Source organism: Lonchura striata, chromosome 27 (assembly GCF_050655825.1).
Source record: "Lonchura striata isolate lonStrDom1 chromosome 27, ASM5065582v1, whole genome shotgun sequence".
Lineage (NCBI taxonomy): Eukaryota > Metazoa > Chordata > Aves > Passeriformes > Estrildidae > Lonchura > Lonchura striata.
The window spans coordinates 1,611,151-1,635,054 of record NC_140729.1 but is presented as its reverse complement, the minus strand read 5'-3'; the positions used below and the strand labels follow the sequence as shown (position 1 = coordinate 1,635,054).

The following is a 23,904-nucleotide window of genomic DNA, read 5'->3' as shown; positions in this document are numbered from 1 at the left end:
AGGATTTGTGCTCAGTTCAGGCTTCTCCTTGTATTTTCAATAATTTCCTGATTTATCCTAAAACTTCCCTGATATATCCTAAAAATTTTATTTGTAAATTCTGGCCAAAAAAAAAAAAAAAAACCAGAAGAAAACAAACATTTATTTAGATCCTACTGCTTGAAAACGTGCGGAAAATCGATTTAAATCATAAATAAATGTAAAAAATTGATATGAATCCTAATTAAATTTTTAAAAAATCGATTGCCATCATAAATAAATTTATTTTTGAAATATTTTTTTTCAGGATCCAGAGCAGCTCCAGGACAAATCCAATGAAATCCTGACTGCCATAATCCAGGGAATGAGAAAGGAGGAGCCCAGCAACAATGTGAAGCTTGCAGCCACCAACGCACTCCTGAACTCTTTGGAATTCACCAAAGCAAATTTTGACAAAGAGGTGAGGGGAAAAAAAATCCCAAAAAAACCCCAAATTTCCCCAAAATTTGGGATGGCAGGGTCCTGGTCAGTGATGAGGGTTCATGCACCACGCTGAGCTTTGATGGATAAATCCTGAGCAAACTGAGACTGGGACTGGCACTGCTGGAGGGCTCCTTTTTTATCATTTGTTTATCCTTTTTTATCCTTTTTTTATCCTTTTTCTATACTTTTTTATCCTTTTTTTTCCATTTTTTCTCCTTTTTTTAATCCTTTTTTAAAAAAAATTTTATCCTTTTTTTAATCCTTTTTAAAATCTTTTTTTAATCTTTTTTTTTCTCCTTTTTTTCTCCTTTTTTTCTCCTTTTTTATCCTTTTTTCTCTTTTCTTTCTCTTTTTTTTCTCTTTTTTTCTCCTTTTTTATCCTTTTTTTATCCTTTTATTCTCCTTTTTTTATCCTTTTTTTATCCTTTTTTTTCATTTATTCTCCTTTTTTTCTCCTTTTTTTCTCCTTTTTTTCTCCTTTTTTCCTCCTTTTTTTATCCTTTTTTTATCCTTTTTTCTCCTTTTTTTCTCCTTTTTTTCTCCTTTTTTTCTCCTTTTTTTCTCCTTTTTTCTCCCTTTTTTCTCCTTTTTTCCTCCTTTTTTTCCTTTTCCCCTCCTTTTCCCCGCCTTTTTTCCTCCTTTTTTTCCTTTTTTCCCCCCTTTTTGTTCCTTTTTTTCGTCTCCCCTTTTTTCCCTTTTTTCCAATTTTTTTCCTCCTTTTTCCCCCCTTTTTTCCCCCTCTCTTTTCCCCTTTTTTTACCATTTTCCCGTTTTGGGGGGAAAAAAAATTTCCTATTTTGGGGGGAAAATATTCCAATTTTTGAGGAAAAATGGTAGAAAATGATTTCTCATTTTTTCAGTCTGAAAGGCACTTTATTATGCAAGTAGTCTGTGAAGCCACGCAGTGCCCGGACACGAGGGTGAGTGAATTTCAAATTCCTTCCTAAAATAATTTAAATATTAAAATATTGAAATATAAAGAATGGAGTGAGTGAAGAAATGTATTCATTATAAATAAATAGAAATATTTATATAAAAAAAAATTTTACATAGAAATAAATATAAATATTTATTTTGATATATAAAAATTTTTACATTGAAATAAATATAAATATTTATTAGTATATAAATAATTATTTAGAGAAATAAATATAAATATTTTTTTGTTTTTATATTATTATTGGAAATCCTTTCTCAATGAAGAAACTTCATGGAGAAATTAAGGGAGGGTGAGCAAATTCAAAATTCCTTCCCTGGGGAATTTGCTGGTTGAAAACATTTAAAAATCAAGAAAAATAATAAATTAATAAATTTATTTATTATAAATAAACAGAAATATTGATATAAAAAATTAAATATTTATCTATAAAATTAAAATATTTCCTTATTTTTTAATTTCCCCATGAAGAAATTTCACTGCAAAATTACTGGCAGATGAATAAATTCCCAATTCCTCCCGGGGAAAATCGGGAATATTCCCCGTGCCTGCTGGAAATATGAAAAATAAATGGATTTTGGGGTGTAAAATTGGATTTTTTGGTGCCCAGGTGCGCGTGGCGGCGCTGCAGAACCTGGTGAAGATCATGTCCCTCTACTACCAGTACATGGAGACCTACATGGGCCCCGCGCTCTTCGCCGTGAGTCAATCAAATAATTCTCTTTTTTACAGCAAATCATTCTCATTTTTAGCAAATAATTCCGTCTTTTTATCAGATCATTTCCTGTCTTAGGTTCTGGTTTAATTATAAAATTATTTTACATGTTTTAGCCGATGATTTTGTATTTTTTACCGGGTAATTTTATATTTTTTATCAAATAATTTTCTATTTTTATCAAATAATTTTATATATTTTGTCAGATAATTTTATACTTGTAACCAATAATTTTATGTATTTTGTCAAATAATTTTCTATTTTTATCAAATAATTTTCTATTTTATCAATTCTGTATTTTTATCAGATAATTTTACTTTTTTATCGAATAAGTTTCTATTTTTATCAAATTATATTTATATTTATGGATATTTTTGTATTTATATTTCTCGGATTTTCCCATTTATATTTCTCATATATTTTCTGATTTTTATATTTATATTGATATTTATTGATATTTTTATATTGATATTTCTTGGATTTTCCCATTTATATTTCTCATATATTTTCTGATTTTTATATTTATATTGATATTTATTGATATTTTTATAATTATATTTCTTGGATTTTCCCATTTATATTTCTCATTTTTATTTCTCTGATTATTTAGATTTATATTTATGGATATTTTTATTTTATAATTCTTGGATTTTCCCACATATTTATCATTTTTATTTCTCTGATTTTTATATTTATATTTATATTTATGGATATTTTTGTATTTATATTTCTTGGATTTTCCCATTTATATTTCTCATTTTTATTTCTCTGATTTTTATATTTATATTTATATTTATGGATATTTTTATATTTATATTTCTTGGATTTTCCCATTTATATTTCTCATTTTTATTCCCCTATTTTCCCATATTTATATCGACATTTCTCACATTTATTCCCCCAACCCCTCAATCCCCATTCCCATTTTCCCTTGGATTTCTGCTTCCCATCCCTTCCCAAATTCCCGATTTTCTTTTGCATCCCGGAAAATCCCAATCCATAAAAACCCGATCCTTGCCCTCCTGAATGCGACAAAAATCCTGGAAAATTCCGATTATTTCTCATTTTCTCCCTGATAAATTGAATTTTCCCCCTCAAAAACCAGAATTTCCCGGGGTCCGTGGATGGGGCAGGGAGCGGGAGGAATTCCGGTGGGAATTCTGGCGGATTTGGGAATTCTGGGTGGGAATTCTGGGTGGGAATTCTGGTGGGAATTCCAGTGGATTTGAGAATTCTGTGGCAGGGAGCGGGAGGAATTCCGGTGGGAATTCTGGCTGGGAATTCCAGTGGATTTGGGAATTCTGTGTCAGTCCGTGGCTGGGGCAGGGAGCGGGAGGAATTCCAGGAGGAATTCCGGTGGATTTGGGAATTCTGTGCTGGTCCATGGCTGGGCCAGGGAGCGGGAGGAATTTTGGGTGGGAATTCCAGGGGGAATTCGGTTGGATTTGGGAATTCTGGGGCAGGGAGCAGGAGGAATTCCAGGGGGGAATTCCGGTGGAGTTGTGGATTTGAGAATTCTGTGACAGGGAGCAGGAGGAATTCCGGTGGGAATTCGGTTGGATTTGGGAATTCTGTGCCGGTCTGTGGATGGGGCAGGGAGCAGGAGGAATTCCGGGTGGAATTCCAGGGGGAATTCAGGTGGATTTGGGAATTCTGTGCCGGTCCGTGGCTGGGGCAGGGAGCAAAGGGAATTCAGGCGGGAATTCCGGGCGGGAATTCAGGTGGATTTGGGAATTTGTGCCGGTCTGTGGATGGGGCAGGAAGTGGAGGGAATTCCGGGCGGGAATTCAGGCGGGAATTCCGGGCAGGAATTGCGGTGGATTTGGGAATTCTGTGCTGGTCTGTGGCTGAGGCAGGGAGCAGAGGGAATTCAGGCAGAAATTCCGGGCAGGAATTGCGGTTGATTTGGGAATTCTGTGCCAGTCTGTGGATGGGACAGGGAGCAAAGGGAATTCAGGCGGGAATTGCGGTGGATTTGGGAATTTGTGCCGGTCTGTGGCTGGGGCAGGGAGCAGAGGGAATTCAGGCAGGAATTCCGGGCAGGAATTGCGGTGGATTTGGGAATTTGTGCTGGTCCGTGGCTGGGGCAGGGAGCAGAGGGAATTCGGGCAGAAATTCCGGGCAGGAATTGCGGTTGATTTGGGAATTTGTGCCGGTCTGTGGATGGGGCAGGGAGCAGGAGGAATTCAGGCAGAAATTCCGGGCGGGAATTGCGGTGGATTTGGGAATTTGTGCCGGTCCGTGGATGGGGCAGGGAGCAGAGGGAATTCAGGCAGAAATTCCAGGCAGGAATTGCGGTGGATTTGGGAATTCTGTGCCAGTCCGTGGCTGGGGCAGGGAGCAGAGGGAATTCAGGCAGAAATTCCAGGCAGGAATTGCAGTGGATTTGGGAATTCTGTGCCAGTCCATGGCTGGGGCAGGGAGCAGGAGGAATTCAGGCGGGAATTGCGGTGGATTTGGGAATTTGTGCCGGTCCGTGGATGGGACAGGGAGCGGAGGGAATTAAGGCAGGAATTCCGGGCAGGAATTGAGTTGGATTTGGGAATTTGTGCCGGTCCGTGGATGGGGCAGGGAGCAGAGGGAATTCAGGCAGGAATTCCGGGCAGGAATTGCGGTGGATTTGGGAATTTGTGCCGGTCCGTGGATGGGACAGGGAGCAGAGGGAATTCAGGCAGGAATTCCGGGCGGGAATTGAGGTGGATTTGGGAATTTGTGCCAGTCCATGGCTGGGGCAGGGAGCAGAGGGAATTCAGGCGGGAATTGTGGTGGATTTGGGAATTTGTGCCGGTCCGTGGATGGGACAGGGAGCAGAGGGAATTCAGGCAGGAATTCCGGGCAGGAATTGCGGTGGATTTGGGAATTTGTGCCGGTCTGTGGATGGGGCAGGGAGCAAAGGGAATTCAGGCAGGAATTGCGGTGGATTTGGGAATTTGTGCCGGTCCGTGGATGGGGCAGGGAGCAGGAGGAATTCCGATGGGAATTTGGTTGGATTTGGGAATTCTGTGCCGGTCTGTGGATGGGGCAGGGAGCGGAGGGAATTCAGGCAGGAATTCCGGGCAGGAATTGAGGTGGATTTGGGAATTCTGTGCCGGTCCGTGGATGGGACAGGGAGCAAAGGGAATTCAGGCAGGAATTCCGGGCGGGAATTGCGGTGGATTTGGGAATTCTGTGCCAGTCCATGGCTGGGGCAGGGAGCAGAGGGAATTCAGGCAGGAATTGCGATGGATTTGGGAATTTGTGCCGGTCCGTGGCTGGGGCAGGGAACAAAGGGAATTCAGGCAGAAATTCCGGGCAGGAATTGCGGTGGATTTGGGAATTCTGTGCCAGTCCATGGCTGGGGCAGGGAGCAGAGGGAATTCGGGCGGGAATTGCGGTGGATTTGGGAATTTGTGCCGGTCTGTGGATGGGGCAGGGAGCAGAGGGAATTCGGGCGGGAATTCCGGGCGGGAATTGCGGTGGGAATTTAGTCGGGCTCGGGCTTTTCCGGCAGATCACCATCGAGGCCATGAAGAGCGACATCGACGAGGTGGCCCTGCAGGGCATCGAGTTCTGGTCCAACGTGTGCGACGAGGAGATGGACCTGGCCATCGAGGCCTCCGAGGTGGGAATTCCGGAACCCCGGGAATGGGGGATGGGATCCCGGGAACCCCGGGAATGGGGAATGGGAATTCCGGAACCCCGGGGATGGGGGATGGGATCCCGGGAACCCCGGGAATGGGGGAATGGGAATTCGGGAACCCCGGGAATGGGGGAATGGGAATTCGGGAACCCCGGGGATGGGGAATGGGAATTCGGGAACCCCGGGGATGGGGGATGGGAATTCCGGAACCCCGGGAATGGGGGGATGGGAATTCGGGAACCCCGGGAATGGGGAATGGGAATTCGGGAACCCCGGGGATGGGGGAATGGGAACCCCGGGAATGGGGGAATGGGAATTCGGGAACCCCGGGAATGGGGAATGGGAACCCCGGGAATGGGGGAATGGGAATTCGGGAACCCCGGGAATGGGGGATGGGATCCCAGGAACCCCAGGAATGGGGGAATGGGATCCTGGGAACCCCGGGAATGGGGGAATGGGGTTCATGGGAATTCGGGAACCCCGGGAATGGGGGGATGGGGTTCCGTGGGAATTCAGGAACCCCGGGAATGGGGCCCTGGGCTTCCGTGGGATCCTGGGAATGGGGGGAAGGGGTTCCGTGGGAATTCGGAGATCTCCAGGAATGGGGGGACCGGGGGGGTCCTGGGAATGGGGGATTTCTGGGAATGGGGGTCTGGGGTTCCGTGGGAATTTCTGGGAATGGCGGGTCTGGGGGGGTTCTGGGATTCATGGGAATTCTTGGGAATGGGGTTCCTGGGATTCCTGAGAATGGGGGATTCCTGGAATTCCATGGGAATGGCAGAATTCCTGGGAACTGGGATTCCTAGGAATAGCAGGATTCCTGGGAATTTCCTGGGAATGGGAGATTCCTGGGATCTCATGGAATGGGGAGTCCTGGAATTCCTGAGAATGGCAGGATTTCATGGAATGGGGAGTTCCTAGCATTCATGGGAATGGGGGGTTCCTGGAAATGGCAGAATTCCTGGGAATGTCAGAATTCCCTGCAGCTTCCCTTGGGAATGCTGCAATTCCCTGGGATTGCTTTGGGAATGGCAGGATTCCCTGGGAATGCCAGAATTCCCTGGGCATGGGGGATTCCTGGGAATTCCCTGGAAATGTCAGAATTCCCTGGGATTCCCTTGGGAATGCTGCCATGAGGGGTTTTTTTCTTACAAAAGATGGTTCACGTTCCCTAAAATCCACAATTTCTGTGTCAAACCTGGAATTCTGGATAGAATAAAATTAATTATCCCATCAAACCTGGAATTCCAGATGAAATAAAATTAATTATCCCATCAAAGCTGGAATTCTGGATGAAATAAAATTAATTATCCTGTGGAATGGCTGGGGCTGGAGAGGAATTTTGGGGCATTTGTTATCAATAACAGCTGAAATTTTGAAGGACTCTGCATGAATCACATCCATTTTTTTTTTAAAAGCAGCTAAATCTATATCTATGCTTGAACTCCCAAAAAATAAATATTAAAAAAATCAAGGATAAAAGGACAGGAAGCAGCAGCGGGGTGGGGTTGATTTGTTCCAAACCTTTTGCTCCTTCACCTCGGGGTCACTTGGTAATTACACCTGAATTACCAAGTGCAAATGGGGATAATTGTGCCCTGTGAGGATGGATGAGGAATTAAAAATGGATTTTGGAATATTTAAAGTGGGTTTTGGAATATTTAAAGTGGATTTTAGAATATTTAAAGTGGATTTTAGAATATTTAACTCGCTGCAAAGTGCCCTTGAGGCAACTCAGAATTCCTGTTTGGGGAGGAGAAATGGGATTAAAAAAAGGGAATTTGTGCTTCCTGTTGTTGATCATTCGGCCTGTTCATGCTGGGAAAAAATAAAATTCTATAAAAGCGGGTTAAAATATTGATGAAAATGAATTTTTCACCTTTTTTTCCTTCTCTCCAGGCAGCAGAACAAGGACGGCCCCCAGAGCACACCAGCAAGTTCTATGCCAAGGGGGCACTGCAATATTTGGTCCCTATTTTAACCCAGACCTTAACAAAACAGGTGAGTTCCACATTCCCTCTGGGAATTGCAGCTCAGGAGCTCTCCCTGACCCCCTGCATCCGTCGGGAATTGGGATTTGGGTTCCCCAAAATCCCGTTGGGATCCCAAAATGGCCTCAGGAGGCGGCGGTCCCCGGTCTGGGATGAGTTTCATGCACCACTCTGAGCCAGTGATGCAGCAGATTTGGGGCTGAGACTGGGATTTGCCTCCTTTTTCCTGAGCACATCCCAGGAGTTGTGGTTTCCAGAGAGGTTTGGTGATTCCCTCTGTCCCTGTTTGGAATATTTAAGATTTAAACCAAATATTTCATCATCTGAGCTCCAGTTCTTGGGAGTTTTTTAGCCTGGGTTTATTTACTTCCCGTTAAACACTTCAGGAATTATTTGGGCTGTGCTTCCCAACATTTATAATTTCTGGGGGGATTTGGTGATTCCCTCTATTCCTGTTTGGAGTATTTGGGATTTAAACCCAATATTCCAAAACTTCTGCCTCATGTGGGCTCCAATTCCTGGGATTTTGGCCTCAATCCCTGTTAAACACTTCATGGATTTATTTGGGCTGTGCTTCCCAACATTTGTGATTTCTGGGGGGATTTGGTGATTCCCTCTATCCCTGTTTGGAATATTTAAGATTTAAACCAAATATTTCATCATCTGAGCTCCAGTTCCTGGGGTTTTTTAGCCTGGGTTTATTTACTTCCCGTTAAACACTTCAGGAATTATTTGGGCTCTGCTTCCCAACATTTATAATTTCTGGGGGGATTTGGTGATTCCCTCTATTCCTGTTTGGAGTATTTGGGATTTAAACCCAATATTCCAAAACTTCTGCCTCATGTGGGCTCCAATTCCTGGGATTTGGCTTCAATCCCTGTTAAACACTTCATGGATTTATTTGGGCTGTGCTTCCCAACATTTGTGATTTCTGGGGGGATTTGGTGATTCCCTCTATCCCTGTTTGGAATATTTAAGATTTAAACCAAATATTTCATCATCTGAGCTCCAGTTCCTGGGGTTTTTTAGCCTGGGTTTATTTACTCCCTGTTAAACACTTCAGGGATTTATTGGGGCTGTGCTTCCCAAGATTTTTGTACTTTCCAGAGAGATTTGGTGATTTTCTGTATTCCTGTTTGGAATATTTGGGATTTAAACCCAATATTCCAAAAGCTCTGCCTCATGTGAGCTCCAGTTCCTGGGATTTTGGCCTCAATCCCTGTTAAACACTTCATTGATTTATTTGGGCTGTGCTTCCCAACATTTGTGATTTCTGGGGGGATTTGGTGATTCCCTCTATTCCTGTTTGGAATATTTAAGATTTAAACCAAATATTTCATCATCTGAGCTCCAGTTCCTGGGATTTTTGAGGCCTTAGGCTCTGTTAAACACTTCCAGGGATTTATTTGTGCCGAGCTTCCCAGGATTTGTATTTTCCTGAGATATTTGGTGATTCCCTCTATTCATGACAGAATATGCTCTTATAACTTTTCTGATTGCCCTCATTCCCAAGCTTATATAAGGAATAAAAGAAATCATCTTAATCTATAAAATAATATAACTTTCATATAATACAAAATGTTATATAATATAAATATAAAAAGATACCATTTTATATAAAACAAAAGGAATTATTTTATCCCCCTACCAACCCTAAACACGAAACCCAATACCCACAAACTAAACCAGCACAAAAAAACTGAAAAATTAAAATTAAAACGGAAACCTCAGCAGTATCACCAGATAAAATTTTTGTTTTGTTTTGTTGGTGTGTTTGTTTGTTTTGTTGTTGTTTTTTTTGTTGTTGTTGTTTGGGGTTTTTTGGGGGTATTTTTTGTTTGGGTTTTTTTTGTTTGTTTTGTTTGGTTGGGTTTTTTTTGTTTGTTTGTTTGTTTTTTTTTTGTGTTTGCTTTTTTTGTTTTGTTTTGGGGTTTTTTGTTTTTGGTGGTTTTTTTGTGTGTGTGGTTTTCTTTGTGGGTTTTTTTTGTATTTTTGTTGGTTTGGGTTTTTTTTTTTTTTTTTTTTTGTTTGGGTTGGTTTTTTGTGGTTTGGGGTTTTTTTTGTTTGGCTTTTTTTTGTTTATTTTGGGGGTTTTTTGGGGGTTTTTTTGGGTTTTTTTTGTGGTTTTGGGGGGTTTTTTATTATTTTGGGGTTTGTTGTTGCTTTTTTTTGTTTGTTTTTTTTGGGTTATTTTGTTTTGTTGGCTTTTTTGTTTTTGTTTATGTTTTGTTTTTGTTTTGTTGTTTTGTTTGGGGTTTTTTTTGTGGTTTTTGGTTTTTTTGGGTGTTTTTTTTTTTTTTTTTTGTCTTTGGGGGTTTTTTTGGCAGGACGAGAACGACGACGACGACGACTGGAACCCCTGCAAGGCGGCAGGGGTGTGCCTGATGCTGCTGGCCACGTGCTGCGAGGACGACATCGTCCCCCACGTGCTGCCCTTCATCAAGGAGCACATCAAAAACCCCGACTGGCGCTACCGCGACGCCGCCGTCATGGCCTTCGGCTGCATCCTGGAAGGGCCCGAGCCCAACCAGCTCAAGCCTTTGGTCATACAGGTGAGCATTTCGGGGCGGTTTGCAGCTCCAGATTTTGGGGTTTTTCACTGGAAGGGGTGAGGATTGAGGGAGGATTCGATATGGGGGAAAATCAGGAGGTGCGGTCTGGTTTCGGAGGTGAAAATCTCTGTTCCGGGGTTTATAGAGTTAAAAATCTCATGGTATGTCTGCTTTGTAAATCCTTTATTTTGTTTATTTAAAATAAAATCAAAATAATTTCACCTGTTTCGGAAGCTTCTGGAGGCTGGGTTTGGTGGGGTTGTGGAGAGTTTCATTTAAGGAAAATTGGGAGGGTGCGGTCTGGTTTCGGAGGTAAAAATCTCTGTTCCAGGGTTTATAGAGTTAAAAATCTCATGGTTATTTGGAGCAGGATGTCTGCTTTGTATATGGTCTTATTTTAAAAATATCAGAAGGATTTCACCTGTTTTGGAAGCTTCTGGAGGCTGAGTTTAGTGGGGTTGTGGAGAGTTTCATTTAAGGAAAATTGGGAGGGTGCGGTCTGGTTTCGGAGGTAAAAATCTCTGTTTCGGGGTTTATAGAGTTAAAAATCTCATGGTTATTTGGAGCAGAATGTCTGCTTTGTAAATCCTTTATTTTGTTTATTTAAAATAAAATCAAAATAATTTCACCTGTTTTGGAAGCTTCTGGAGGCTGAGTTTGGTGGGGTTGTGGAGGGTTTCATTTGAGGAAAATCGGGAGGTGCGATCTGGTTTCGGAGGTAAAAATCTCTGTTCTGGGGTTTACAGAGTTAAAAATCTCATGGTTATTTGGAGCAGGATGTCTGCTTTGTATATGGTCTTATTTTTAAAATATCAGAAGTATTTCACCTGTTTTGGAAGCTTCTGGAGGCTGAGTTTGGTGGGGTTGTGGAGGGTTTCATTTGAGGAAAATCGGGAGGTGCGATCTGGTTTCGGAGGTAAAAATCTCTGTTCTGGGGTTTACAGAGTTAAAAATCTCATGGTTATTTGGAGCAGAGTGTCTGCTTTGTATATGGTCTTATTTTAAAAATATCAGAAGGATTTCACCTGTTTTGGAAGCTTCTGGAGGCTGAGTTTGGTGGGGTTGTGGAGTTTCATTTAAGGAAAATTGGGAGGTGCGGTCTGGTTTCGGAGGTAAAAATCTCTGATTTCAGGGTTTATAGAGTTAAAAATCTCATGGTTATTTGGAGCAGAATGTCTGCTTTGTAAATCCTTTATTTTGTTTATTTAAAATAAAATCAAAATAATTTCACCTGTTTTGGAAACTTCTGGAGCCTGAGTTTTGTAGGGTTTTAGAGCTCAAAATCACTGGGTTAACTGGGGGAGAATGTCTTGATTTCTATGTGCTCTTATTTAAAAAAAAATCAGAATGATTTCACCTGTTTTTGAGGGTTTTGGAGCCCAAGTTTTCTGAATTTTTGGAGGCTTTTAGAGTGCAATATCCCTGGGTTATCTGGGGAAGAATACCTGATTGGCATGTGCTCTTAATTTAAGGACAGTCAAAAAGATATAATCTAGTTTTGGAGATTTTTGGAGCTAAAAATCACCAGGTTAATTGGAGGACAATGTTTGATTTGCATATGCACTTAATTTAAGGAAAATTAGAAGGTTATAACCCCTTTTTGGAGGCTTTTAGAGCCCAAAACCCCTGGTTTAATTGAAGGAGAATGTCTGCTTTGCACGTGCTCTTAATTAAAGGAAAATCAGATGAACATCACTTGTTTTTGAGGCTTTTGGAGCCCAAAGTCCTGGGGTTAATTGGAGGAGAAATCTCAAATCCAAATCCTGCATTTGATCCATAACCTGACACTCACATTAAGTTACCTCAAATCTGCTTTGGGAGTCTGGTAGGAAAGAATATGCGAAGAAATGCATTTGAAGGAGTGAAAATTATAATATTTACTGAATGTAGAAGCTGCCTTCACATTTTGGAATGTAGAAGCTGCCTTCATTTTTGTAGAAGCTGCTCACTCATCTTTGGTGAAGGTGTTCGGAAAAGGGGTCACGTTGGGGAATAGAACCATTAATACTCAATAAAACAAAATACGCCCACAAGACTGGGACAAATGGAGTATTTTTTTACCTCATTTCGTTTCTCCTGGCTCTTTGCAGGCCATGCCGACGTTGATAGAGCTGATGAAGGATCCCAGCGTGGTGGTCAGGGACACGACAGCCTGGACCGTGGGCAGGATCTGCGAGATGCTGCCCGAGGCTGCCATCAACGACATCTACCTGGCCCCGCTGCTTCAGTGCCTGATGGAGGGGCTGAGCGCCGAGCCCAGGGTGGCCACCAACGTCTGCTGGGTGAGGAGCACCCCAAAACCCCGCCAGGAGTTCAGATCCATTGGGAAAAGCAGCTCCTGGTGGGATCCGGAGGGGTTTTGGTGTCACCGAGTCGGAGCGTCCTGCCAGCAGAATTGTGCTAAATTGTGTTGGTTCTTCTGTGCTCATTGTGAATTTGGTGGGCAAGTCCAGGGGTTGGGAGTTCAGCCCTGCTCCAGGTGGCTTGTTCAGATGTCTGGGAGTTTTTTTCCATGAGGGAATTTTCCTTCATATCCAGCCTGGATATCCCTTGAGGTTGTTTGGGCTTGTCCGACCAAATCTCCTCCATTTTCCCCTCACAAATCTCCCCCATTTTCCCCTTACAAATATCCCCCATTTCCCCTCACAAATCTCCCCCATTTTCCCCTTGCATTTCCCCCATTTCCCCCTCATGGATCTCCCCCATTTCCCCCTCACAAATTTCCCCCATTTTCCCATCACGGATTCCCCTCATTTTTCCCTCACAGATTTCCCCCATTTTTCCTCACGGATCTCCCTAATTTTCCCCCTCACAGATCTTCCCCATTTTCCCTCACGGATCCTCCCCCATTTTCCCCTCACAAATGTCCCCCATTTCCCCTCACAAATGTCCCCCATTTCCCCTCACAAATGTCTCCCGTTTTTCCCCTTACAGATGTCCCCTGTATTTCCCCTCACAGATCTCCCCGGTTTCCCCTCACAAATCTCCCACATTTTCCTCACAGATCTCCCCCATTTTCTCTCATGGATCTCTCCCATTTTCCCCTCACATTTCCCGTTTCCCCTCACAAATCTCCCACATTTTCCCTCACAAATCTCCTTCATTTTCCCCTCACATCTCCCCCATTTTCTCCTCACAGATTCCCCCCCATTTTTCCCTCATGGATTTACCCCATTTTCCCCTCACATTCCCCGCCTTTTCCCTCATGGATCTCCCCATTTTCCCCTCACAGATCTCTCCCGTTTTCCTCTTACAAATCCTCCCCCATTTCCCCTCACAAATTTCCCCTGTTTTCCCTCACAGATCTCCCCCATTTTCTCCTCACGGATTCCCCCCATTTTTCCCTCACAGATTTACACCATTTTCCCCTTATGGATCTCCCCTGTTTTCCCTCACGGATCTCCCCCATTTCCCCTCACATTTCCCGCCTTTTCCCTCATGGATCCTCCCTCGTTTTCCCCTCATGGATTTCCCTCATTTTCCCCTCACAAATCTCTCCCTTTCCCCTCACAAATGTCCCCTGTTTTCTCTCAAAGATCTCCCCCATTTTCCCCTCACGTCTCCCCCATTTTCTCCTCATGGATTCCCCCAATTTTCCCTCACAGATTTACCCCATTTTCCCCTTATGGATCTCCCCCATTTTCCCTCAACCAGAGCCCAGCTCCCACCTAGCTCTACCTTCCTGTCAGGGGCTTTATTGAATATAAATTAAAATATATAAATGCAAATTAATATATAAATACATCACATTTATATATTTATATTTTTCCCATATTTACATAATTTTCTGTATTTATATCCTTTTATATTTTTATAGTGTTATATATGGGTTCATATATTTATATAATTTTATGTATTTATATATTTTAATATGTTTACATAACTTTAATGTGATTTTATGTACTTATCCACACACATTTTAGTGAATTCCACAATTAATCCATGGCTTGCTCCCCTAGCAAATGCTGGTTGACACTTTAATTTTCCCAACTATTTTGTGCCTCTGGCAGGAAAAAAAAACAAAGGGAAAAGGTGGAATTTTAGGAAAAAAATGCTGATATTCACTGACTGTAGAAGTTGCCTCTAGTCTGGGAATGCTGTGGGAGTTGTCCCTGCTGTTGTGGGGTTGAAAAAAAGGAAATTTTGGATTAAGCTTTTTATTGGATTGCCTTGAGGCCCAAACTCAAACCTACTCCTGGAACGATCCCAGAATAATTTGGGAACCAGAATTTTTTTTTTTTCCTGATGCTTTGTGTGGTCTCCATGTCCCCACTGCCTTCCAGGAGCTGCTCCTTCAGACTGAGCTGGGGAGGAGGATTTTCCTGTCAAAACAACTTCTAGAAATGGCAGAATCCCTTCTTTTTACAATCCCAAATGTTCCAAGACTCATCAGCACAAAGGGGTTTTCCCTGCTCTGTTATCCTGGCAAAAATCCAGGTGGCTTTTGTCTCCTGATGATGATTCCTGGGTGTTTTTAGAGGAAAATAAAAAATCTGGAAGCTTTTAGCTCCTCTCACCCACCTCTAGCAGAGTTAAACTCTGGAATTGTTCAACCTGCACACTTTTTAGTTTACTATTTTTGTTTGGTGTGGGGTTTTTTAATTTGTTAGGGTTTTTTTTCTGTTCGCTTGCTTGGGTTTTTTGTTGTTTTTGTGGGGGTTTTTGGTATTTTTGTTAGGTTGGTTTTTTGGTTAGTTAGTTTGGGGTTTTTTTGGCTTTGGGTTGTTATGGTTTTGGGGATTTTTTTATTTTTGGTTTGTTTTTTTTTTAATGAAAACTGACGGAATCTGAATTTATGGAGCTGTAAGGGTGGAAAACCAAGGGAAATTTTGATATTTTGTGTTCCAGGCCTTCTCCAGCCTTGCTGAAGCTGCCTATGAAGCTGCAGATGTGGCTGATGATCAGGAAGAACCAGCAACCTACTGCTTATCCTCCTCCTTTGAACTTATAGTGCAGAAACTGCTGGAGACTGCAGACAGGTAAAAAAACCTCTCCAAAAAGCCTTTTTTCATTTATTTCCCACTCCACGCTCTCGGGCTCTTCTTGGCAGCCGAGATCTGGTGTTGGATTAAAACGTGGCTTTATTGGGTATTAAAAACAAACCCAGAAGAATAGAGGATGCAAATTCCAGGAAAACAGCTCTTCCCACTGAATAATTTCTCATAATTTTGTCCATATCTGGTTTTAGGAAGTCCAGGAGTGTCCCTTCCCCCTTTCCCTTCAAATTTCTCCTATTTTCCTTCAAATTTCTCCCGTTTTCCTTCAAATTTCTCCCATTTTCCCCTCATACCTTTCCCATTTCCCCTCACAATTTTCCTTCACCTTTTCCCCATTTTCCCTCAAATCTCCAGGTTTAACTCCACACTTTTTAAGACTCTGCCCTTTTTGTGCAGTCACAAGACTCAGCCCCGTTGGCTGCAGGGTCTCGGGATAATCAGGAATTGCAGCAGGACATAATCAGAGATCTCTGTTCCTTTCCTGGTTGTTTTTGTGTGGGTTCCATCTCTTTCCATCAGCTCCAGGTGCTCCCAGAAAAGCCAGGGACCAACTAAATCTCCCATTCCCATCCCAACTGAAACAGAAAATAGATTTGGCAAAATATTTTGCTCTCAAATGCAGGAAAAAAAGGCTAAAAACTCAAATTTTATGGTGGTTTGAAGGTCACATAAATATGACAGTTCCAAAAATCCCTGGATCAGCTCCATGGACTGATGAAGCTTTTTTTTTGTTGCTGTTTTTTCTTTAAAACTTCATCCCAGTTCAAAATTTAAACTCTTTTCCCTGTCTTCATTTACATCCAGCCAGGAGTGGAGTGTCTAGCTCAAGGCTCTGGAGCCCATCAATCATCTCAGGTGCCTTAATTCCAAATTTCACACCCTCAGGGGTGTCTGGGGAGGGGCTCTGAGGTGCTGCTCACCTGACACCAACTCTGAGGCTCCTTCTGTCCCTCTCCTTGTTGTGAGAGCTACTGAAAATCGGTTTTAAAACTGAAAATCGTTAAAAAAGAAACGTGCCAGAAGCGGCTTCACAAATTCCCTTTATTTCAAGGCTTTTCAAGTGCCTCCTGCTTGTCACAGAATTCAAATGGAGCAGTTGCTGGTTTACTAAAATAAAAAAAAAAATCTGTTTCCACACACTCGGAGCTGCAAATCTTCCTCCTTCTGTTGCAGACCTGATGGACACCAGAATAACTTGAGAAGTTCTGCCTATGAATCCCTGATGGAAATAGTGAAAAACAGTGCCAAGGACTGTTATCCTGCTGTCCAAAAAACCACCCTGGTCATCATGGAGAGGCTCCAGCAAGTGCTGCAGATGGAGGTGGGTAAATCCTGATTTTAAATTGTGGCTTGCTCTATCCCTGGGAGTGTCCAAATCCAGGCATGGTGAGAGTTGTCCCTGCCCATTTGGGATTTAAGGTCCCAAACCACTCAGGGATTATATATTCATCTTCTTCACAGCCCCTCTGCTCTGAAATCTGAAAAGAATAAATATTTAAAGTACAACCTGGCACTCCCTGTAGCTGCCAGGATCCCAGGCAGCCTCTTCACACGTGGAATTTTGTTCTTGTTTCAGTCTCACATCCAGAGCACCTCTGACAGAATCCAGTTCAACGACCTCCAGTCCCTTCTCTGTGCTACTCTCCAGGTAAATTCCTCTCTCCTGGGTTTGCTGGGGGAATAAAATGATTTTTGAGGTGTTTCCGTGCCCATTTTCCATGATATTTCCCTCAGAAAGAGCAGACCCAGGGCTGTGGGAGTGCTTTGCCTGTAGGATATGTGGTGATTTTTGCCTCTTTTCCAAGATTTTTTCCTCAGAATTTGCTGCAGAAGGTGCAGCTCCCAGGGCTGTGGGAATGCTGGGATAAGCAGAGATTTTTTTCCCATTTTCCATTATTTTTCCCTTAGAACTTTTTGTGGAAGGTACAGCACCCATTGGTGTGGGAGTGCTTTACCTGTAGAATGAATGATGATTTTTTCCCATTTTCCACGATTTTTCCCTCAGAACGTGCTGAGGAAGGAGCAGCACCAAGGGCTGTGGGAATGCTTTACCTGTAGGAAAAATGATGATTTTTGCCCATTTTCCACGATTTTTCCCTCAGAACGTGCTGTGGAAGGAGCAGCACCAACTGTGGGAATGCTTTACCTGTAGGATAAATGATGATTTTTGCCCATTTTCCACGATTTTTCCCTCAGAACGTGCTGAGGAAAGTGCAGCTTCCAGGGCTGTGGGAATGCTGGGATGAGTGGTGATTTTTCCCTATTTTCCATGATTTTTCCCTCAGAAGGAGCAGCACCCAAGGGCATGGAGATGTTTCACTTGTAGGATGAATGATGATTTTTTCCCGTTTTCCACGATTTTTCCCTCAGAACGTGCTGCGCAAGGTGCAGCACCAGGACGCGCTGCAGATCTCAGACGTGGTGATGGCCTCGCTGCTCAGAATGTTCCAGAGCACGGCCGGCTCCGGGGGCGTGCAGGAGGACGCCCTGATGGCCGTCAGCACCCTGGTGGAAGGTCAGCAATGGGGTTGGATATGGCAATTTTGGGCAAAGTGGTGAAAAATGTAATTTTTGTAATGGTGGGAGTGCTCCATCCATAGAAGTGTCCAAGGCTGGAGCAACCTGGGATAGTGGAAGGTGTCACTTTAACGTCCCCTCAACCCAAGAAATGCTGAAATTCTGAAATCCAAACCACCTTAAAGCATGGAATTTTGGTTTCTTATTATTTTATTACTATTTCCCTCAACCCAAGAAATGCTGGAATTCTGAAATCCAAACCACCTTGAAGTACTGAATTTTGGCTTCTTATTAGTTCTCTCAACCCAAGAAATGCTGGAATTCTGAAATCCAAACCACCGTAAAGCATGGAATTTTGGTTTCTGATTTCCCTCAACCCAAGAAATGCTGGAATTCTAAAATCTAAACCACCTTGGAGCATGGAATTGTGATCTGGTGTATTTTTTTATTAATTCCAATAAGAATTTGGGAATTTGTCCAGTCCTAGAGGACCTGGATAATTTCACTGTTCAGTTGTTGAGTGGAGAGTTGGTTTTTACTGGATTTGGGTGGAATTTGAGGGATATCTGATTTGGTTCTTTTATGGCAAATGCCATAAATTAGGATTTTCCTTCTCACTGGAATGTTTTCCCTTGCACAGTCCTGGGTGGAGAATTCCTGAAGTACATGGATGCCTTCAAACCTTTCCTTGGGATTGGGCTGAAAAACTACGCTGAGTACCAGGTGTGGATCTGATTTCTCCCTTTATCCAGGGAAATTGCCCCATCCCTGGAATTTTGGATGAGTTTTGGGGTAGTGAAAGGTGTCCCTGCCCATCCAGTGGGGGTGACTTCCAACCCAAATAATCCCAGGATTCTCAAATCCAGACCACCTTGGAGTGTGGAATTTTAGTTTCTTATGTTTTTCTTAATTACTTCCAAGGAAAAGTGTGGATAAAGCAGCAAATTCCCCTTGGAATATCAAATCCTGATGCCCTCCAGGGGAATTTGAAGGGTTTTTTTCCAGCCCAAACCCTGGTTGGGATTTCCCCTTGGAATATTAAATCCTCCATAGGGTGAAACTGTGGAATTTGGAGGTGTTTTTCCCAGAATCCTGGCTAGGATTTGCTCCTGGAAACTGGGATTTGGAAATGTTTCTCCAGCCCAAATCCTACCTGGGGACGACCCCAAATCCCCAGGATTGATCCCAAATCATTGGGGGATAACCCCAAATCCCCGGGATTGATCCCAAATCCCGGAGCTGATCCCTGCCCCGTTGCAGGTCTGCCTGTCAGCAGTGGGGCTGGTGGGGGACCTGTGCCGAGCCCTGCAGTCCAACATCCTCCCCTTCTGCGACGAGGTGATGCAGCTGCTCCTGGAGAACCTGGGGGTGAGTGGGAGATTCCCTAGTTTCCCAGGGAGGTGGGAGAATCCTGGGAAAAGTGGGAGGAATTCAGGAATTCACCGGGATTGTCTTGAACCGTGGCCAGGAGGTGATGGGGACAAGGGGTTTGGGTTCAGGGGGGAATGTCTCGTTTATCAACTTGCTGAATTCCTAAATGAATTCCTTAGATTCCTAAATTCCTCCCAGATTCCTTCCTCTCTCTCTCCCTGAATTCCTGAATTCCTTCCACATCCCTCCCTCCCTCCCTTCCTCTTGAATTCCTTCCAAATTCTGAATTCCCTTCTTCCTTCTGAATTCCTTCCTTCTCGTTTCCCCCGCTTTTCCCCCCTTTTCCCCCCTTTTCCTCCAATTTTCCTCCCTTTTTCCCCCTTTCTCCCCCCTTTCTCCCCCCTTTTTCCTCCCTTTTCCCCTCTTTCCCCCTCTTCCCCCCTTTTCCTCCTCTTTTCCTCTCCTTTTCCTCCCCTTTTCTTCCCTTTTTTCCTCCCTTTCTTCCCCCCTTTTCCTCCTCTTTTCCTCTCCTTTTCCTCCCCTTTTCTTCCCTTTTTTCCTCCCTTTCTTCCTCCCTTTCTTCCTCCCCTTTCCCTCCCCTTTCCCTCCCCTTTCCCCCCACATTCCTGGGACATTCCCAGCCATTTATCCAACCCCTGCCTGTACTTCCTCCAACATTTCACAACCCTTCCACTGGAGAAACACCTCAAAACACCCCACACAAACCCCCTGCTGCAGCTTGAGGCCATTCCCTCTTTTCCTTTCCCCCTTCCCACACTGATCCAAGACCTTTTTGGGATTTTTTTGGTTGTTTTTTTTTTCCCAGAACGAGAACGTGCACAGGTCGGTGAAGCCGCAGATCCTCTCGGTGTTCGGGGACATCGCCCTGGCCATCGGGGGCGAGTTCAAGAAGTACCTGGACGTGGTGCTCAACACCCTCCAGCAGGCATCCCAAGCCCAGGTGGACAAGGTGAGCTTGTCCCCAACCCCTGGGGACATTCCTGGCCTCTCACCTGGATGCCTAAAGAGCCAGGAGAGAATTCAAGGAATAAAGTAAGGATTTATTCAAAAGCCTTGCAAGGATACAGTGAAAAAAACTGGCCATGGCTACACCCAAGGTGGACTCAGAGAAATGAGTTTTCACATTTTATATATATATATTTTAATATATTTTAATATATATATATATATATATTTATATTTATATTTATATTTATATATTTTTTTATAAGTTTTGGTCCATTTCCATATTGGGGGTTAACTGTCCAATTCCAGCTCCAGGTTATCCCATCTTCCAGATTGCTCCCCTCAATTTGCATTTCTTTGCACTTTTTGGGCTTTTTTTTATTTACATTTTTGGTTAACTGTCCAATTCCAGCTCCAGGTTATCCCATCTTCCAGATTGCTCCCCTCAATTTGCTTTTCTTTGCACTTTTTGGGCCTTTTTTTATTTACTTTTTTTTTTAATTTACTTTTTTATTTATTTATTTACTTTTGGTTAACTATCCAATTCCACCTCCAGGTTATCCCATCCTCCTAGATTGCTCTCCTCAATTTGCTTTTCTTTGCACTTTTTGGGCTTTTTTTAATTTACTTTTTTTTTTAATTACTTTTTTTTTTTATTTACTTTTGGTTAACTGTCCAATTCCACCTCCAGGTTATCCCATCCTCCCAGATTGCTCCCCTCAATTTGCTGTTTAAATTTTTGGACCTTTTTTTCTTTATACTTTTTGGGCTTTTTTTTTTTGTTTACACTTTTTGGACTTGAATCTGCAATGGTGCCATTGGTTCTGGGGCTGGAATTGTGCAATATTTCTAATAGTGTGTTAATATTTATTATTTACCTTGAATAGCGTGTTTTCAACTTAAACTAATAGAAAAATGCTAATACTACAGTGAAACATGGAGGGCATGAAGAAGCATAAGACACACCCAATTTCTTCCATCTTGTTCTCTATGAACTTCTAATCTAGAATCTTAAAATTTTATTTTTGCACCCGTTCCACACTTAATTATTACTTATATCAAACACTCAGAGCTGGTAATTCACCCTGTAAGATTGAAATCTTATTTTTCATGGACAGAGATCACAGACAGTGTCTCTGGGGGCTCTGAGAGCCCCCAGAGACACTGTCTGTGATCTCTGTCCATGGATTCCTGACTCCCTGCCAGTGTCCCAGGGCAGCCAGAGGGAAATCCTGAATTCCCAAACACACTAATACAGCTCAGGATTTGGGAAATGTGAGAACCAAAACTCAAAGTGTTGTCTCTCTGTCCGTGTGTCTGTCCCCAGTCCGACTACGACATGGTGGATTACCTGAACGAGCTGAGGGAGGGCTGCTTGGAAGCTTACACTGGCATCATCCAGGGCCTCAAAGGAGACCAGGAGAACGTGCACCGTGAGTGGGATCCTTGTGGGATCCATCCTGGAACCAGCCCCACCTCCAGCTGCAATCCTGGAGATTCCCAAATATCCCATACGGGCATCCCCGAGCCTCCTTTTGGGGTTGTCACATCCCTGTTCCTTCCCTTCCTTTAAAATCATCCAGTGTCACCTTCAAGCCACATCCCCCACTAGCATATCCACCTGTTTTTGGGCATTTATAATCCTTCCAGTGGGGAAATATTCCCAAATATTCCATACAAATCTCCCTAAACCTCCTTTTGAGGTTGTCACATCCTTGTCTCATCCCTGCTCCTTCCTTTAAAATCATCCAGTGTCACCTCCAAACCACATCCCTCAGTGTCACATCCACACATTTCCAAGCATGGGGACTGCTCTGGGAAGTTGTTCCAATATTTTATAACCCTTCCTGTGGGGAAATATTCCCAAATATCCCATACGGGCATCCCCGAGCCTCCTTTTGGGGTTGTCACATCCCTGTTCCTTCCCTTCCTTTAAAATCATCCAGTGTCACCTTCAAGCCACATCCCCCACTAGCATATCCACCTGTTTTTGGGCATTTATAATCCTTCCAGTGAGGAAATATTCCCAAATATTCCATACAAATCTCCCTAAACCTCCTTTTGAGGTTGTCACATCCTTGTCTCATCCCTGCTCCTTCCTTTAAAATCATCCATTGTCACCTCCAAACCACATCCCTCAGTGTCACATCCACACATTTCCAAGCATGGGGACTGCTCTGGGAAGTTGTTCCAATATTTTATAACCCTTCCAGTGGGGAAATATTCCCAAATATCCCATACGGGCATCCCCGAGCCTCCTTTGGGGTTGTCACATCCCTGTTCCTTCCCTTCCTTTAAAATCATCCAGTGTCACCTCCAAACCGCATCCCCCACTAGCATATCCACCTGTTTTTGGGCATTTATAATCCTTCCAGTGGGGAAATATTCCCAAATATTCCATACAAATCTCCCTAAACCTCCTTTTGAGGTTGTCACATCCTTGTCTCATCCCTGCTCCTTCCTTTAAAATCATCCATTGTTACCTCCAAACCACATCCCCCAGTGTCACATCCACACATTTCCAAGCATGGGGACTGCTCTGGGAAGTTGTTCCAATATTTTATAACCCTTCCTGTGGGGAAATATTCCCAAATATCCCATACGGGCATCCCCGAGCCTCCTTTGGGGTTGTCACATCCCTGTTCCTTCCCTTCCTTTAAAATCATCCAGTGTCACCTTCAAGCCACATCCCCCACTAGCATATCCACCTGTTTTTGGGCATTTATAATCCTTCCAGTGGGGAAATATTCCCAAATATTCCATACAGACATTCCTAAGACTCCTTTTGGGATTGTCACATCCTTGTCACATCCCTACTCCTTCCTTTAAAATCATCCAGTGTCACCTCCAAGCCACATCTCCTTTTTTGCCTTTATTCCCCTGAATCCCTTTCCCCTCATGAATTCCCTTTTTTTTCCTGAATTCCCTTTTTTCCTGTTAATTCCCTCAATTCCCTTTTCTCCTGTTAATTCCCTCAGTTCCCTTTTTTCCTGATAATTCCCTCAGTTCCCTTTTCTCCTGTTAACTCCCTCAAGTCCCTTTTCTCCTGTTCATTCCATGAATTCCCTTTTCTCCTGTTAATTCCCTCAATTCCCTTTTCTCCTGTTCATTCCTTCAATTCCTTTTTTTCCCCCCTCAATCCCCTGAATTCCCTTTTTTCCCCTGAATCCCTTTCCCCCCCTTTAACTCTTACTACCACATCCCCACATTCCAGGGACATTCCCAGGGATCCTTTTGGGGTTGTCACATCCCTCCCCTACAACAACAAACCCTCAGAGCAGAAAACAGCAAAAAATCCTAAATAATCCGGGATAATTTCCACTTCCCTCCCAGAGAGAGGATCCAAATGGGATCCAGAATTTTTTTTTTTTTTTGGGGGATCATCCCAACCATTCCCAAAGTTCTGAGCAAGCTTTTCCCCTGCAGCTGACGTGATGCTGGTGCAGCCCAGGGTGGAATTTATCCTGTCCTACATCGACCACATCGCGGGGGACGAGGATCACACGGACGGGGTGGTGGCCTGCGCCGCCGGGCTCATCGGGTGAGGCCTCCCCATCCCGCTTTTCCCAGGAAAAATCCTGGAATCTGCCCCTTTTTCCTGCCTGCCCGATGTTTTTAGGGTCAGTTTTGGGGTTGGAGTTTGGGGTTTGGCTCCAGGTGTGGAGCGATTCCACAGGAAAGGAGCCAGGTGAGAAAGTAGTCACAAAAATTCCAGATTTTTCCAGGATTTAGGAACAAAAAGCCCCTCATCCTTAGGGAATGAGGTTCAAATCCTGG

General features: G+C 43.3%; 1 protein-coding gene across 2 annotated transcripts in view; it reads left to right on the top strand.

The window, feature by feature from the left end:
* The window catches only part of KPNB1 (karyopherin subunit beta 1), a 38,387-nt gene that overhangs the window by 12,088 nt on the left and 2,395 nt on the right, over window positions 1-23,904 (top strand). For both annotated transcript variants that reach the window (XM_077788346.2, XM_077788345.2), the window contains exons 5-20: window positions 287-439; window positions 1,323-1,382; window positions 2,010-2,099; window positions 5,605-5,715; window positions 7,633-7,734; window positions 10,052-10,276; window positions 12,367-12,558; window positions 15,125-15,255; window positions 16,447-16,594; window positions 16,850-16,921; window positions 17,644-17,788; window positions 18,431-18,513; window positions 19,051-19,158; window positions 19,988-20,131; window positions 21,455-21,560; window positions 23,554-23,668. In XM_077788346.2, the coding sequence (XP_077644472.1) occupies window positions 287-439; window positions 1,323-1,382; window positions 2,010-2,099; window positions 5,605-5,715; window positions 7,633-7,734; window positions 10,052-10,276; window positions 12,367-12,558; window positions 15,125-15,255; window positions 16,447-16,594; window positions 16,850-16,921; window positions 17,644-17,788; window positions 18,431-18,513; window positions 19,051-19,158; window positions 19,988-20,131; window positions 21,455-21,560; window positions 23,554-23,668 (1,985 nt within the window). The remainder of the gene's footprint in view (window positions 1-286; window positions 440-1,322; window positions 1,383-2,009; window positions 2,100-5,604; window positions 5,716-7,632; window positions 7,735-10,051; window positions 10,277-12,366; window positions 12,559-15,124; window positions 15,256-16,446; window positions 16,595-16,849; window positions 16,922-17,643; window positions 17,789-18,430; window positions 18,514-19,050; window positions 19,159-19,987; window positions 20,132-21,454; window positions 21,561-23,553; window positions 23,669-23,904) is intronic.